The sequence below is a fragment of the Gobio gobio genome, assembly GCF_949357685.1.
Source record: "Gobio gobio genome assembly, chromosome: 3".
In the NCBI taxonomy this organism is placed as follows: Eukaryota; Metazoa; Chordata; class Actinopteri; order Cypriniformes; family Gobionidae; genus Gobio; species Gobio gobio.
Window position 1 is genome coordinate 24,206,408 of NC_137099.1, and position 15,778 is coordinate 24,222,185.

General features: G+C 35.4%; 1 protein-coding gene across 1 annotated transcript; it reads left to right on the plus strand.

The window, feature by feature from the left end:
• Positions 1-224: 224 nt before the first annotated feature.
• Positions 225-8,341, plus strand: primpol (primase and polymerase (DNA-directed)). Its single transcript, XM_079813353.1, has 14 exons — positions 225-329; positions 727-1,001; positions 1,093-1,187; positions 1,353-1,491; positions 2,326-2,473; positions 2,625-2,676; positions 2,862-2,998; positions 5,207-5,369; positions 5,496-5,590; positions 6,527-6,613; positions 6,773-6,881; positions 6,975-7,057; positions 7,841-7,887; positions 7,984-8,341. The coding sequence occupies exons 2-14, from the start codon at positions 819-821 to the stop codon at positions 8,218-8,220; spliced, it is 1,575 nt and encodes a 524-aa protein (XP_079669479.1). The 5' UTR covers positions 225-329; positions 727-818; the 3' UTR covers positions 8,221-8,341.
• Positions 8,342-15,778: the final 7,437 nt, after the last annotated feature.

A 15,778-nucleotide genomic window follows, 5' to 3' on the forward strand; every position in this document is an offset into this window, starting at 1 on the left:
GTTTTCCATTTTGATTAAACCTAACCATAATAACAGTATAATAACATGCATATATGGTACTAATCTCCCAAAAGATAATAATAAAACAATTAGACAAAAAGACAAAATCACGTTTCATAATGATGAGGGGTGCCAACTTATTAATATTCATGATCCAAGCCAGTTCCGTTTCGCGCTCAGTAAATACTGCGCATGCGCAGTGCGCAACGCTTAGTTCTGTGACGCGGAGTTACGCGCGTTCCTCAAAAAACTGTGCTCAGATAGAGGAAATGCTTCAGACGGTAATATGTAAAAACAAAACAACAAAGGACTGTCTAGCAAGAATACAAGTAAGCAACCAAACTAGGTGTACGTGTGCACTAATTTCTTAAATGTATAATGTGCCCCTCATATATATGGTTTATTAACCTGTAACTTACTGTATGCCGTCTCTGTTCGATTTGTTGTAACCTTTCTGTCTAACGTTATATATTATTCAGTGTATCAGTAACACACTGTGTGTCTGCCATAAAACATTTACATAAATAAAAAACAGTAACTGTTAACATGTTATTTATCTGTTTCGCTGTCTATTTGGGATTAGAAAATCTCCAACTTTCTTGAGTTAATAATTTCACTATTCATATTACAGCCCGACAATGTCCAAGCATTACAGAAATCTGTTCAGATCTGCTGTATCAGAAGCATTCACTGTATATTTGCTGTTGGACTTGTATCTGCTCACAGGTGACTGAAGTTTTCCTGACCTCATTACTGTCCTCTCTGATGATCACATCACAGAGTACGAGTTAGATTTACTCCAGTGTTTTGAGGCAAGGATGGTGGGGGGAAAGTGGCAGGACAGGCTGAAGTCTGTGGAGCAGAGAGCTTCATCCTTTCAGTCTTCTCCTCTGTGCTGTCCATACAAGCCACGTCTGTCCCGGCCATGGCAGCCCTCCTCTGTCTGGAGACTCTTCCCACGCCAGAACGCTGCTATCGCCTTCATTCAGCACATTAAACAGGTCTAGACATTAGCTGTTAGATATCTGTTTAAGTGAAGTGTATTATCAGCTGCTTTTAAAATGTTATTGTCTCTTATTGTGTCTTTGTCAGGACGTGCACATATTTTCACTTGAGAGGGAAGGCAGTGATGCTGGACAGAGGATTTTCCTAGTGACCAGCTACAGTGAACTTTGGCACTATTACAGGTAACCTTGACAGATATGTAATGATAAATCAGCACTAGGGAAGTTACTCATGGAAAGTAATTGGTAGAGATTAGTTACTTTACACATTACTGATTTAATTTCACTTCACATTTAATACAATGCACATGCACATTTAAAGGCAATGAGAGATCTGTGTCTCTTCAGCACTCACAGACAGTCTCTGATGCACTGCTATGAGGTCATTCTGGAAGGGGCCGTCTGCAAACTCTACTTTGACTTAGAGTTTCACAAAGCCACCAACACACACCTGGACGGCAAGATGATGGTGGCAAAACTAATTCAGGTAAATAAGCTATCATTCAAAATTTTGGGGTATTCAGAATGTTTTTTGTTTTTTTTAAAGAAATTAATACTTTTATTCAGCAAAGACGCATTAAATTGGTAAACGAATGTTAATGTTTAGTCCAACATTTATTCAACATTTGCTAATACATTTTTTGAATGAAAAATTGTATTTGTTAACAATAGGTAATGCACTGTTACAATTGTACAAATTTTATTTTCACTAACACTGACAAAGATTAATACATGTTGTAAAAATATATTTCTCACTGTTAATTCATATTAGTTAATACATTAACTAATGTTAACAAATGTTGTAAAGTACCACAAAAGATTTATATTTAAAAAATGAATGGAAAATTGTATACATTTTTGATAAACTTTGATAAATCTTGAAAAAAAAGTATAACTTTTCCTCAAAAACATTAAGCAGTACAACTGCTTTAACATTGATAATAATAAGAAATGTTTCTTGAGCACCAAATCAGTGTATTATAATGATTTTTGAAGGATCATGTGACACTGAAGACTGAAGTAATGATGCTTAAAAATGTAGCTTTGCTGTCACAGGAATAAATAACATTTAAAAATATATTAAAATAGAAAAACTAATTTAAACTTGTAATAATATTTCACAATATTGTTGTTTTTATTGTATTTTTGATCAAATGAATGCTGCCTTGGTGAGCTCAAAAGGCCTTTTTCAAAAACACACACTTAATCTTTCTGGCGGTTTTGAAAAGTGGTGTGGTGATTTATCTGTTCTGTTTTAAAATGGACATTTAAAACTGGTTTTCATGACTATACATGTAATTTCCTCAAAATTCAATAACAGTATGTGTGTGAGAAGCTAGAGGAGGTTTATGGTCTACGCTGCTCTGCAAAAGACGTCCTTGATCTAGACTCCAGCACCTCTGAGAAGTTTAGTCGCCATCTTATCTTCATGCTTCCCAGTGCTGCATTCAAAGACAACAACCATGTAGGTGAGTCATTGTCTTGTCATCATCATGTGCGTTGAATGACTCTGTTGAGTAACAATATCGGTGGTTAATATATATATATATATATATATATATATATATATATATATATTGTCACAATCTGTGATGGGGATTTTTGTGTGCTTGTTTGCAGGGCGATTTATTCATGATATCCTACATCCTGCTATAAACAGCCTTCAAAAAAGGTGAGAGATGACAAATATAGGAAGAGCTATGATTAAACTCATTATTTAGAACTGATTTCTTTATTTCCCCTTTTGTTTTTAAAAAAAAAAACATCATCCTGTTTCTTATAGACTCATTTTTATGTTATTGCAGTGTTAATACATCCTTCTGTTATAATATAATATTGGCTTGATTTGGTTTAAAGCAAGCCAGAGGCACCAGGAGAGAACAGAGATGATGTGGATGGTTCTCAGGCCAAGAGAAGAAAGTATGAAGAGAAGGATCTTGACTTTCTAGTAGTCAAGAGCAATAATGGGCAGAAACAACTTTTTGTTGACCTGGGTAAGAATTTCTAGTCTGTTCTTTAGTCTACAAAGCCTTGAATAAAGACTTTGGACTAGTCTTAAGCCTTGACTGTGAAACCGGCAATTAATTGCATATTATTTACAATTAAACATAATTTTAGTAGAAACCTTAGTCAGGGTAGCGCCATATTTAATTCAATTTTTGACAAGACAGTGAGGGATAGAATTACAATGTGCTCAATGGATTTTACTGTTGTGAATGGTGAAAAATGACGTGATCTAGGACTTTTATACATTGCGTGACATTGTAAAGACTGTACATGTGTCCTCATTATCATCTGCATTAAATTCAATATGGTGTCTAACCTGGCTAAGGTCTATAGTTTAATTTATATAAAAAATGCATTTAGTTACTTAAGAGTGATTTTTTTGACCCAATTAAGTTGGACTTAAAGGTGCGGTATGTAGGATTGACAGCTAGTGGTCGAAATGGGTACTGTAGTCCTAATTCTAGATATTGGAGATCGTTGTTTCCTCCGCCCCGCCCCTCCTCCTCAGACTTGACGCTCACGCGGTTTGCCAGCTTGAAGGCCACGCAATCGGAGCGAGCGCAATTGACAATAAAAGCCACACTGTAAGTTGATGAGTTGATTTATCTGCGTTTTAATATGCTCTCGTTCATAGAGATTTTTAGATGGATACAGAGGCTTTTTAGGTCGGGTAGAATCTCTGACTATGTCTGTTTGCTGGCTTCCATGGCTGCAACACACAGTGTTTTCCGCCAAATGGCGCCCTGTGGTGGTGAAATACCATTGGGTTAGACCAAAACAAAAACATTCCGACACAGAAAGCACATTTCAAAGTAAAATAACTGGCTGTAGCATTGTTTTTCTGAGAAACAAGTAGGTTTCCTAAATATATGCAAACATATTATGGTATTTTTATGTTTTAGTAAAGTGAAAAGCTTACATACAGCACCTTTTAAGTACATCTTTATATGTAATTTCATAATTACTTAGATTGTCTTTAAAAAAATATGGTTAAAGTGTACTGTAAAATGTACAAATACATTTACTTTATGGTAAATGCTATGCTAAAATATACTTTAATGTTATTTTTATAACTAATTTGTCATGTATTTAAATATTTGTAATTTCACATTTGTAATGATAATTGTGCAATTTAGTACATTTTAAAAACATTTATTAACTTTTAAATATAATGTCAAATAAATAACACGTTACAGTTAAAATTATAATTACTTGTGCTTTATTATGTTAGTTAACACATAATAATAACCAATTAATTTGACATTATTACAAAGTGCGATTTTTAAAAGTGTACTTAAGTGTGTTAGGAAAGAGTCATGAAAGTGTTCTCTTGACACCTTTAATTGTATTAATATTATACACTGCTAAGAGAACACTTGAATCACACATTAGATCTCGATAAAGGAAATATTCCATTTGAAAATCTTTAATTATATACATTGTGCAATTTGTTGAGAACAGAATGATGTGATGTGACTGGTCATTAGAAGCCAAAATAATCAACAAATTGAGGGCTGGATTAAAAATCACACCAAAAATCAAAGTTAAAATTGAAATTACAGGCTGATTCAACTTGAGCATATTATGGTCTGTGCAATTCTCCAAGACCATTACTGACCCACTACCAAACCAGTCTTGCTTCATGATGTTTCAGTCAGCATAATGTTCCCCATGGCAGCTCCAGACTCTTTCAGTCTGTAATGTGCTCAGTGTGAACCTGCTCTCATCAGTGAAGAGAATGGGGGACCAATAGCAAACCTGCCAATTGTGTTCCCTGGCAAATGCCAATCGAGCTGCACGGTGCTGAGCTGTTAGCACAGGTCCCACTTGAGGTCGACGGGCCAGTGCCACCCCTCCCACCATGTGCATCACGCGCTGCGCATAGGGCACCAAGTGCTCAGGGGGGCACCACAAAAAAATGCTCTCTTTTTCTTTAAGTTGTCCTCTTTTATAGACAGCTCTTTTCTTCTTGCTGTGTATTTTTTTTTCAATCATGTAATATTCTGCAGAAGAGAGAAGTGAGTCTCAGTGTAGAGATTGCAAGTAGTTTTTAAGAAATATATTTTTAAGATTTGTACACTACAAGTATATTATTCAAGTATATAAAATTAACCATACTTCTTTTTTATGAGAGTTAATTAAGGTAAAGGACAAGCAAGTTATACCTGATGTTAAAACCATTCCATCTTTTAAAGGTGTCTACACCAAGAACAGGAACTTTCGTCTCTACAAGTCCTCCAAACTGGGAAAGAATGCAGCCTTCAGTGTGGCAGAAGACAACAAGTTTGTCCCAATGCCCTCCAACCACACCACAAAAGAAGAACGCATATTTCTAGCTTCTTTAATCACCAACATCAGGTTATTTATATATTTCTATTGGTGTAAACATGTTGTCCTCACTATGGTGGAGCTAGCTTTTTTGTGATTTTATTTTTGTCTCTCTCGCTTTCACATACACTAACGCACATTTCTGCTTTGTACCAGTTTCACAGGACAGAGGATTTTGACGTTTGATATGCCACAGAAGAATACAGCAGGATCTCTGTGTTCAACCCTGCAGAGAGAGTCACACGGCTCTGGTGAGAAATATAAGTTAACATCACCAAGAGCTTTCAGTGAATTTACTCAGAATTAACCATCTCAGGTCAGTGCTGCAATATGCGCTTCAAGTTTGCATTAAATAAAGTATATAATGTGCATTTATATACAGTATGTAAGGGATAATGTACATCCAGCCAGTTGTTATCGCAGAATAAACCCAGACAGGGGTCGTGCATCAGCCTGTAGGGGTTTATTTTGATATAACAACAAGCTGGATGTACATTATTCCTTACATAATCCGCTTGTTACTCAGCTACTTGCCACATAAGTAAATAATTAGAAACAAAATATTGACTGGAGTTGAAATATTGTATTAGCTCTTTGAACGGAAAGCTTCCGCAAAGAAAGCAGTTGCTAATGTGGCAATTTCAAACTAGATGGACATTTAAAGGATATGGTACAGTCATACTTATTGCACTGCAATTTTTAAAATCTTACCTGTTTGTTATCTTATAATCCATTACAGTGTACAAAGCAATCATTGCAAATTGGCAGCAGCTGCGTTTGTATGAAACGAGAGCGAGTCTGCGATACACGGATGACATATTTAAATAATTGTACACAAAACATTTATTTGAGTTTTAAATTTTCATTATCTCACCAAACGCAAAAGAACACGAAGAACAAACGTTACTAGCTAGCGTATGTCGCTGACTTCAGTTAACCGGATGAGCCTGTGTTATAATTTTTATTTTATTTTTTTCTCCCGGTTGTTATCAGGGAATAACATACCGCTGGATGGAGCGATTGACCAATCAGAATCAAGTATTCAACAGAGCCGTGTAATAAATGAAATTAAACATTCACCAGCCTGGTGGCTGTTGGGCGGGGGGAAATAAGAATTTCCCACCCTTCTTGAATGTCATGCATTACTGTTCACTACATCTAGAGACTTCTCTGCCCTCTCCATATAGATCTGCTAGGTGTACAGAAGCCATCTCCATTTAAAGAGGTGGATGAATTTGTGCTGACACTCGTGTGCAAGGATGGCATTCAAGGAAGTAAGTAGGAGAAAAAAGATCAGTATACTATTTCTTTCAAATTAAATATCTGTCCTTGTCTACTCACTCTCTTGTTACTCAAAGCACTTTTTTTCCCCACAAAACGAATTATTTCAGTTGAATGCTTTGTTAACTGAATGTCACATTTAACCCAAACAGGTATCCGGCGATGGAACTACTTTGCATCTGAACAGCTGCTGGTTTTTGACATTGAGAAATTCCGCTGGTGCCACAATGTGAAGCGCTTCCACAAGAGCAACAACATCATGTGAGTCTCCATCACTGAGACTTGCATTGCTTTACATTCTCTGTTTGATGTTTGCAACAAATTATGAATGCTCTTTATTCTTCTTTTTGATAGAATTGTGGTTGATCTCAAAGAAGAAGTGTGGTATCAGAGATGCCATGACCCTGAGTGCAGGAGACAGAACTACAGATCCTCCAGTACGCTCCATAGAGGAATAAATGGATGATATTGCTCCCAGATAGGCATCTATTAAGATGCAGTGTTGTTATTGTTAAAATAATTTTAGGTCATCAATAAAAGATATCTTCATCTATCTATAGGAATATATATTCATCAGATATAAATATTTGATGAAGAAATGAAAATAAAAGGGATAGTTCACCCAAAAATGAAAATTACCCCATAATTTACTCACCCTCAAGCCATCCTAGGTGTATATGACATATATCAGCCTTCTGAAGTGAATCGATGTGTCTTGCGCAGAAAGTGTAACGCCTCTCGCAGTTCAAAACGCTTATGCTACATCTGATGTCATACGTTGCGCTTTTTTCATTGAATACGGAAGGCGGTCTGGTGGAAGCTAGATATTTTACTTTATAACGTGCTAAATATGAATATTTTTCTTACACAAACCCATTTTTTCGCCTCAGAAGGCTTTATTAACCCCCCGGAGCCATGTGAATTACTTTTATAATGGATGGATGCACTTTTTTGGGCTGCCATTCACTGCCAATTATATACCTTGGATTAGTATTATTTTTAATATAACTCAGATTGTATTCATCTGAACGAAGAATGTCATATACACCTAGGATGGATTTAGGGTGAGTAAATCATGAAGTCATTTATATTTTTGAATGAACTATCCCTTTAAAAATTTGGCCTTGGCAACTAAATGTAACTAACTGATAAAATTAAAACTGAAATAAAAATATATAGAAAAATATAAAAAAATAATACAATGCCATTTTTATGTTCAGGCTTCCCACTGCCTCAGGAGGTCTGCATGAGCCACCTACTGATGGAGGTCAGTCAGGATTCACCTCATCTGGAGATTTACATAACATACATTAGGCTGAGTATATGATTGTGTGTTGACTTGTACACCTTTCTTTATCTTAAGGATGAAGAGGATCAGGCATATTTGACGGATGAACTGGGGAACATTGAGCTTGCCAAGAGCTCTGTACCCATGAGTGCTTCAGCAGAGTCCTCCTCAGCTCCCCAGTCTGAGAACACGGAGGGTTGGGGAGAGTGGCCTGATGACCCTGCTTATCTAGAAGCTTTGCAGGAAGTAGAAAGGACCACTGAAGAGGTACCTGATGAGCTTCTGCTCCAGGCAGTGACTGAGTGTGAATGATGCCAGTATAACCTCAAAGACACCATTAATAACTTACTACAGTGCAATACATTTCTTTCTTTTCTACATTCATTTGTAAAATATGTGCTTAAACACTGTTTCCTTACTAAATGTTCAATACAAAGCTCATTCTTTTCCATTATTATTTTAGATGACTTGGCTTGGGATAATACAATATTACAACAACAGGTTTTATTTACAGAGATATATATATATATATATGTCAATATGCTCCTTTTACTGCAAACTTTAAAAACATCAACAAGTGAAATGCAACTTAAAGGGATGATTCACCCATAAATGAAAATCCTGTAATGAATTACTCACCCTCATGTCGTTCCAAAACTGTAAGACCTTCCTTCATCTTCGGAACACAAATTAAGATATTTTTAATGAAATCTGAGAGCTCTCAGACCCTCTCTGAAATTCGTTATTTTTGTTTGTTTTTTTTGCACACAAAAATTGTTCTCATCGCTTCAAAAAAATAAGGTTGAACCACTGGAGTCACATGGACTATTTTAATAATGTTTTACTACCTTTCTGGGCCTTAAAAGTGATAATTAAATAGCTGTCTATGGAGGGGTCCGAGAGCTCTTGGTTTTTCATCAAAAATATGTATATACTGTAATAATATTTGTTCCGAAGATGAACGAAGGTCCTGCGGGTTTGGAACGACATGGGGGCGAGTAATTAATGACAGAATTTTCATTTTTGGGTGAATCATCCCTTTAATCTCTGAGCATAAAAATTGTAAATACACAACATATTGGTCTAATTGATTGAAATTGTGATACAAGAGCATCTTAATGAGATGCCTTTGACCCCTTTTTCAATTATATTTGATGTCATTTGATGGCCTTTTATTTGTACCTTTTCAACCACTTTCTATTTAAGAAAACGAATTTGAAACTGCAACTGATAATCCATAAAAAGGTATAAATGACAAAAATTATTGTAACAACTAAAATAGAAACATTTAACAAAATGTTTTAACAAGGATTAAAATCTTTAATGGTGTGGAACAAAAACAATAAATACTGCTTTTTGTTACTTTTCTGATTTTATAGAACCATTTTGAGGATAACGATTTTCAGTAAAATTCTTGTAAGTAAAACAAGTCATTAGTCATTATACAGTACACAGAAGTGTCCGTTTTCCTCTTGCTCTGATATTCCACGAGAGGGCAGCATTTGTCTGCTTCTGAAAAGAGATTCAGGACAGGGCTGGAAATGCTTTATGTTGCTGTATGAATTTAAATATGAGAACCTGAGGAGGTCTTCCCCTGGAGGCTTGATTCTTCTGAAGGAAGCACAAGGTTTTTTTCTTCCCTTTCTCTGTAAAGGTTCGGGGCACGCGTGTAACGTTACCGAACGGTTTCCGAGTGCAATCTTTAGCAGTTCACAGTCGGCTTGTTTTAAGCGCGGAACACACTTCCATCCGAGTTCCCACACGAAAACAGTAATTAAGTAATCAGTCCATTTTATCACGAAATTCAAACGATAAATGCCGTTTTGACGCTCTATGTGGCATGACTAGTCACTGATCACAGTTCAAGCGGCCGCGCGATGCGCACACGATCATCTGTGAAGGCGATCCATCATCTCTTCCTAAAGAATAAACATGAATGACCATCTGAAGGTGTGTTGAGGATACATTACAACTTACTGTCATGTATATATGTGGTGTAATCGCTAAATCAGGATTCCAACGGCGGAGAGACGTCAATATAACTGCTTGTAATTACAAAACTAAACAATGTGACGCAGCATCACATTTACCTCAGGCAGTCATTCAGTGTCCACAGAATTTTATTCACTAGAGAAATCAACTCTTTCACTAAATATATGCTCTATATTAGCCGTTATATTCATTATATTCTACCTGTTAGTGATGTCTTGATTATTTCATGTATGTTAAATAAACCTGTCATGAAAATGACAGACACTGTATAAATTATTATATTTCAACAACAAATTGGAGAAGAAAAACTATTTTATAATTAGATTTAGAAGTTAATGCAAAAACTGCCTTATGTGAAGTTTAAATGTTTGCATACAATGTGTTATTTGAGTGTTGATTATTATACCTAAAAATAAATAGCAACTGAATTTGGGCTAATAGTTTGGGCTCTGTTGTTAACCTTTAATATTAATGTGCAAGTAAGGGCTCCCTATATAATTTACAGAATATTCAATAAACTTTTAGATATAATTTAATTCATTCAAGGACAGACACTTTTTTTCTTCTTCAGTAAACCACTGTTAAATATAAAAAATAAATAAAAAGCAATTTTGCAAAACTGCTGTACCGAACCGTGATTTCAAAACCGAGGTACGTACCGAACCGTCAGTTTTGTGTACCGTTGCACCCCTACTGTCAGTCTTTTATTTTTGTGTCATGCGTCACAACACTTCCTTGAGTTCCAAGCTTTTCCGTGTTGTAAATAAAATAATTTTTTTAAATATTAAATGTGTCATTCTCTTAAAGTCATGCTCAGAAATGTGTCATTTGCATATATTAAAATCACAAAAAATCGACTGCTGCAGATTCATTTCTGCATTGATAGTGTTGACATAGAAACTCATAAATCCAAGTTTGAAGACCTGATCAACGTCACAGGTTGCCATCTCGTAATTACGGTTACGAAATGGCGTGAACGCAGCAGAAGCTTTTCGTTTTAGTTCAGGAGGAACTGTTTATGTGACTGTGGCTGCATCCAAAATCGCATACTCTCTTGAGGAGGTACTTAATTTGAATTAGTAATTACTTCACGACCGCTAAAAAAGTATGTTCTATATAGTATGAGTGTGTGTAGTATGAATGTAATCTGGACATACTACAATAACCTCATGGGATATTAAAGTGTCCATCAAATGCACACTTCAGAATCTCACCGGAAGTAGTAGGTCATCTGGGTACTTTTTGCCTACCCTTTTATGAATACTGTGAATCGGACTTACTACTTTTGTCACATGCTGTTTTTCGGATGCAGCCTGTGTGTCTACAACTCTATATAACCTTACGGTATGCTCTAATGACGTGTAATGTCTATGCGAGCAGGGTGTGTGGCGGTATGGAAATACATATGTTGACAGGCAGGTAGGACATTGTATCTGAATGCAATGATTGGACGAACTTTTTTTTTTTGTCCTACCCTACCTTTAATCTTTATTCACTGTTATTTTTTTCAGGTCCATTAATAACAAGCAAAATAAGATATACAACATTTAGTTTTAGTAATGTATTTGTAGGCTAAATGTTGAAATTAACGTTACGTTAGTTCGTTAACTAATGTAGTTAAATGGAACCTTTTTGTACACTCTAAAAAAAAAGTCTCGTAATCATAAGGGAACCTTTTTTAGTGCTATATAGCACCAATTTTGGTGCTTCAGTGGTTCTTCAGAGGTGCTATATAGCACCTTAGTCAAAGAACCGGTGAAGAACCGCTGAAGAACCTCTGAAGAACCGCTGAAGAACCACTGAAGCACCAAAAATGGTGCTATATAGTACTAAAAAAGGTTCCCCTATGATTACGAGCCAAGAACTATTTTTGGTGCCATATAGAACCTTTTTTTTTTTTAGAGTGTAGTTACCAGAAAAAATGTTTTTCATCTTCTTTATTTTTCATGATGTATTAAACGAGTCAGTAAATGAATCACCTATTAATCATTTTATTGATTTTTTTTTTCCTACAATGACCCTAATCGTTCATTCTGAGTGCCAAGATTATGATGATATTTGTCAAGCACTTTTTTATTTATTTATATTGTTTATATTTATATTAATATTGTCACTGGACGTTTGTTTCCTATATTGAAATCCGGCACTTATGGGATGCTTTTCCATAAATATATAACTCATGTACCATAATGAGTTAATATAACAATAATAACTTATTTCATAATGGACTTTATTATCTAACAAGGAAATATGGGTTCATTCTATTCCCATTCCCACAGTATGGGCACCACTGTGAATATACAGCATTTTCAGAGCATTTTATGTTCTTGTTTGGCCCTTGTTTCGTTTAATAGTGTCTGACTGAAGGATCACGTCTTTTCTTTTATTTTAGAATTCACCTTTATCATCAGGTTTAGTCTAGTTTTTGAAAAATTGGGTCAGTGTGAGAGACATTCTCAAGCATGTGTGCATTTCTGGCTTGTCTGTTCTGCTCATAATGAAATGACCACTTAAAGGGGACATATCATAAAAAATCTGACTCTCTCCATGTTGAAGTGCTATAATGGGGTCCCCGGTGCATCTGCCAACCCAGAAAACATGAAAAAGGACAACCCAGTAACTTTTTTTTGGTAAGCCTTTCTATGCAAGCACATTGAAAAATTAGCCGTTCAAATTTCTCTCCCCTTCTGACGTAGGAAGGGGATCTTATTATGATATTACCGCCCCTTAATCTGCACATTTCCACCCATGGCACTGCTATTTTGTTTTCACAAACAAGACCCTTGTGTGTATTTGACAGTTTAAACACAACAAAAAATTTGAAAGAGAAGTTGTTCACGAGACTTGACGCACTGTAAAAAATCCAACTTGCAAAAAGTTGTAATAACTAATATATATTAGTTAACTGGACAAAAAAACTAAAAAAAGTTGACTTGACAAGTGGAAATAAGTTGGTTCAAAAATTGTCTGACCAACTTAATTTGAACTGTTGACTGGACATGCACATGCAAGTTTACATGCACACATGTTGGTTTGGTGGTTGGAGCATGCGTGCTGTGCATGCAGACGGAGCTCACGTGGAACGATAGCGCCATTTTGATCGTCAAAAGTGCAGCACGACATCACGACAAACTTCATCGTTTAAAGTAAGTAATGGTATCTTTATTGTTTGACTGGTTTTGAAAATAAAGTCATAAGTAATGTAGTGTCACTGGACAAGCTTATTTTAAAGCAAGTTTGCATGAACGTTCTTAAGGAAAAAATATGTTGCAATCGAGGTTTTATCTTGCACATCTTAGAACTTCATGTTTTGCCATCCTGGCTATATTTATCACAGTTATCGAAAATAATGTGGGATTTGTCACTCAACTCAAAATATAATCGCGTTGTTTATTACCTCAGAAAACACCGTCAGAGCTCACATGGAATGATAGCGCCATAACAGTACGAGATCACGACAAACTTCTTCATTTAAAGTAAGTATCTTTATTCATTGTATAATATTAATTAGATTGTTAAAATGTTTGTAAAACAACAGATAATAAGCATTTTGTTTAACACATGCAATCTAACATACAATCTAACAAATCTTACTTCAAGTTTTGCTATTCTGGCTATATTTATCACAGTTATTGGAAATAATGTGCGATTTTTCATATAGACTAAACTAAAAATATATGTGTGTTGTTTATTACCTCAGAAAACACGGTCTGAGCTCACATGGAATGATGATAGCGCCATACAGAGATCACGACAAACTTCATCGTTTAAAGTAAGTATCTTTATTCATTTGATTATATTCCTGATTGTTAAAATGTTTGTAAAACATCAGATCATAAAGAATTTTGTTTAACACATGCAGTCTAACTAACAAATCTAACTTCATGTTTTGCTATTCTGGTTATATTTATCACAGTTATTGGAAATAATGTGCGATTTTTCATATAGACTCAACTAAAAATATATTTGTGTTGTTTATTACCTCAGAAAACGCGGTCTGAGCTCACATGGAATGATAGCGCCATACAGTACGAGATCACGTCAAACTTCATCGTTTAAAGTAAGTATCTTTATTCATTTGATTATATTCCTGATTGTTAAAATGTTTGTAAAACATCAGTTTGATCATTAAGCATTGTTCAACACATGCAATCTAACATACAATATAACAAATCTAACTTCATGTTTTACTATTCTGGCTATATTTATCACAGTTATTGGAAATAATGTGCGATTTTTCATATTGACTGAACTAAAATATGTGTGTTGTTTATTACCTCAGAAAACACGGTCTGAGCTCACATGGAATGATAGCGCCATACAGTACGAGATCACGACAAACTTCATCTTTTCAAACTTCATCGTTTAAAGTAAGTATCTTTATTCATTTTATTATATTCCTTAGATTGTTAAAATGTTTGTAAAACATCAGATCATAAATAATTTTGTTTAACACATGCAATCTAACTAACAAATCTAACTTCATGTTTTGCTATTCTGGCTAGATTTATCAGTTATTGGAAATAATGTGCACATTTTTATTTTATTTTTTTCATATAGACTCAACTAAAAATATATTTGTGTTGTTTATTACCTCAGAAAACACGGTCTGAGCTCACATGGAATGATAGCGCCATACAGTACGAGATCACGACAAACTTCATCGTTTAAAGTAAGTATCTTTATTCATTTGATTATATTCATTAGATTGTTAAAATGTTTGTAAAACATCAGTTTGATCATTAAGCATTGTTTAACACATGCAATCTAACATACAATCTAACAAATCTAACTTCATGTTTTACTATTCTGGCTATATTTATCGCAGTTATTGTAAATAATGTGCAATTTGTCTCGTAGACTTAACTCAAAAATATATTTGTGTTGTTAATTACATCATAGAAAACGCTGTCGGAATTCACATGGAATGAAAGCGCCTTATGCTGCGTTCACACCAAATGCGAATAGAGCATCCGGAGCGAATGATTACCATGTTAAGTCGATGCAAACACGCATTGACGCGCGTCTGGATGTCCTGCGGCGCATTTTAGCGTGGCACAAAGGACGCAAATTCGCCTCGTTCGCACGTCCAAGTGGTGCTTTTTGTGCATTCACGCGTTTCAAGCGAATTCGCGCCTGACGCCCAAGTTGAAAGATCTGAACTTTGCCATCTATTCGCGCTGTGTTAACCAATCAGGAGCCTGCTCACTGCTGTCACGTGGTAAAGTGACATGATGAGAATCCCAGCATAATTTAAAAATACTGTTATTGTGTCACAAAATGTAGTTTTAAGAATTTTTCAGGCAAGAATGTAGTTCTTTAAAGCTCAAATCTGTGGTTTATTTGTAATCGCCTATTTGCAAATTGTATCTTGCGGTTTTGGAGTTGTGAGATCCAGGCGATAACCGTGCGCTCGTTAACCCCGGCGAGAGCAGCCTTAACTCGGCCAGTCCTTTTAGCGTTTGCCGCTGGCTCTGATGTCTCTGTAGTGGTTAAACATGATATACAGTATAATTCCTCTTGTGTAGATCTAACAGGCGATCTTTGGGCTCATGAATCTATCATTTATTGCTTGTCAAATTGTTTTGAATGAGGGCAAAGAGAAGTTTCATAACTTTATTTTTTAGGATATTTAAATATACATGCAGTGAAGATAATCCAGGTAGTGCGTTGCCTGGACCACATTTGTGTGGCTATTAATGTTTAATATATTTTTTTTATGAAAATGAAAAGAGACAGAGTGGTGTTTCATGACATATTTCTCCTGGAGCGCCTTGAACACACGTCTATTTAGCTTCAAACACTCGATTTATACGCACGTCCAAAATTCGCTGTGGATGTGCGAATGGATTCAAAATGTTCAAGCATCCAACTAGAC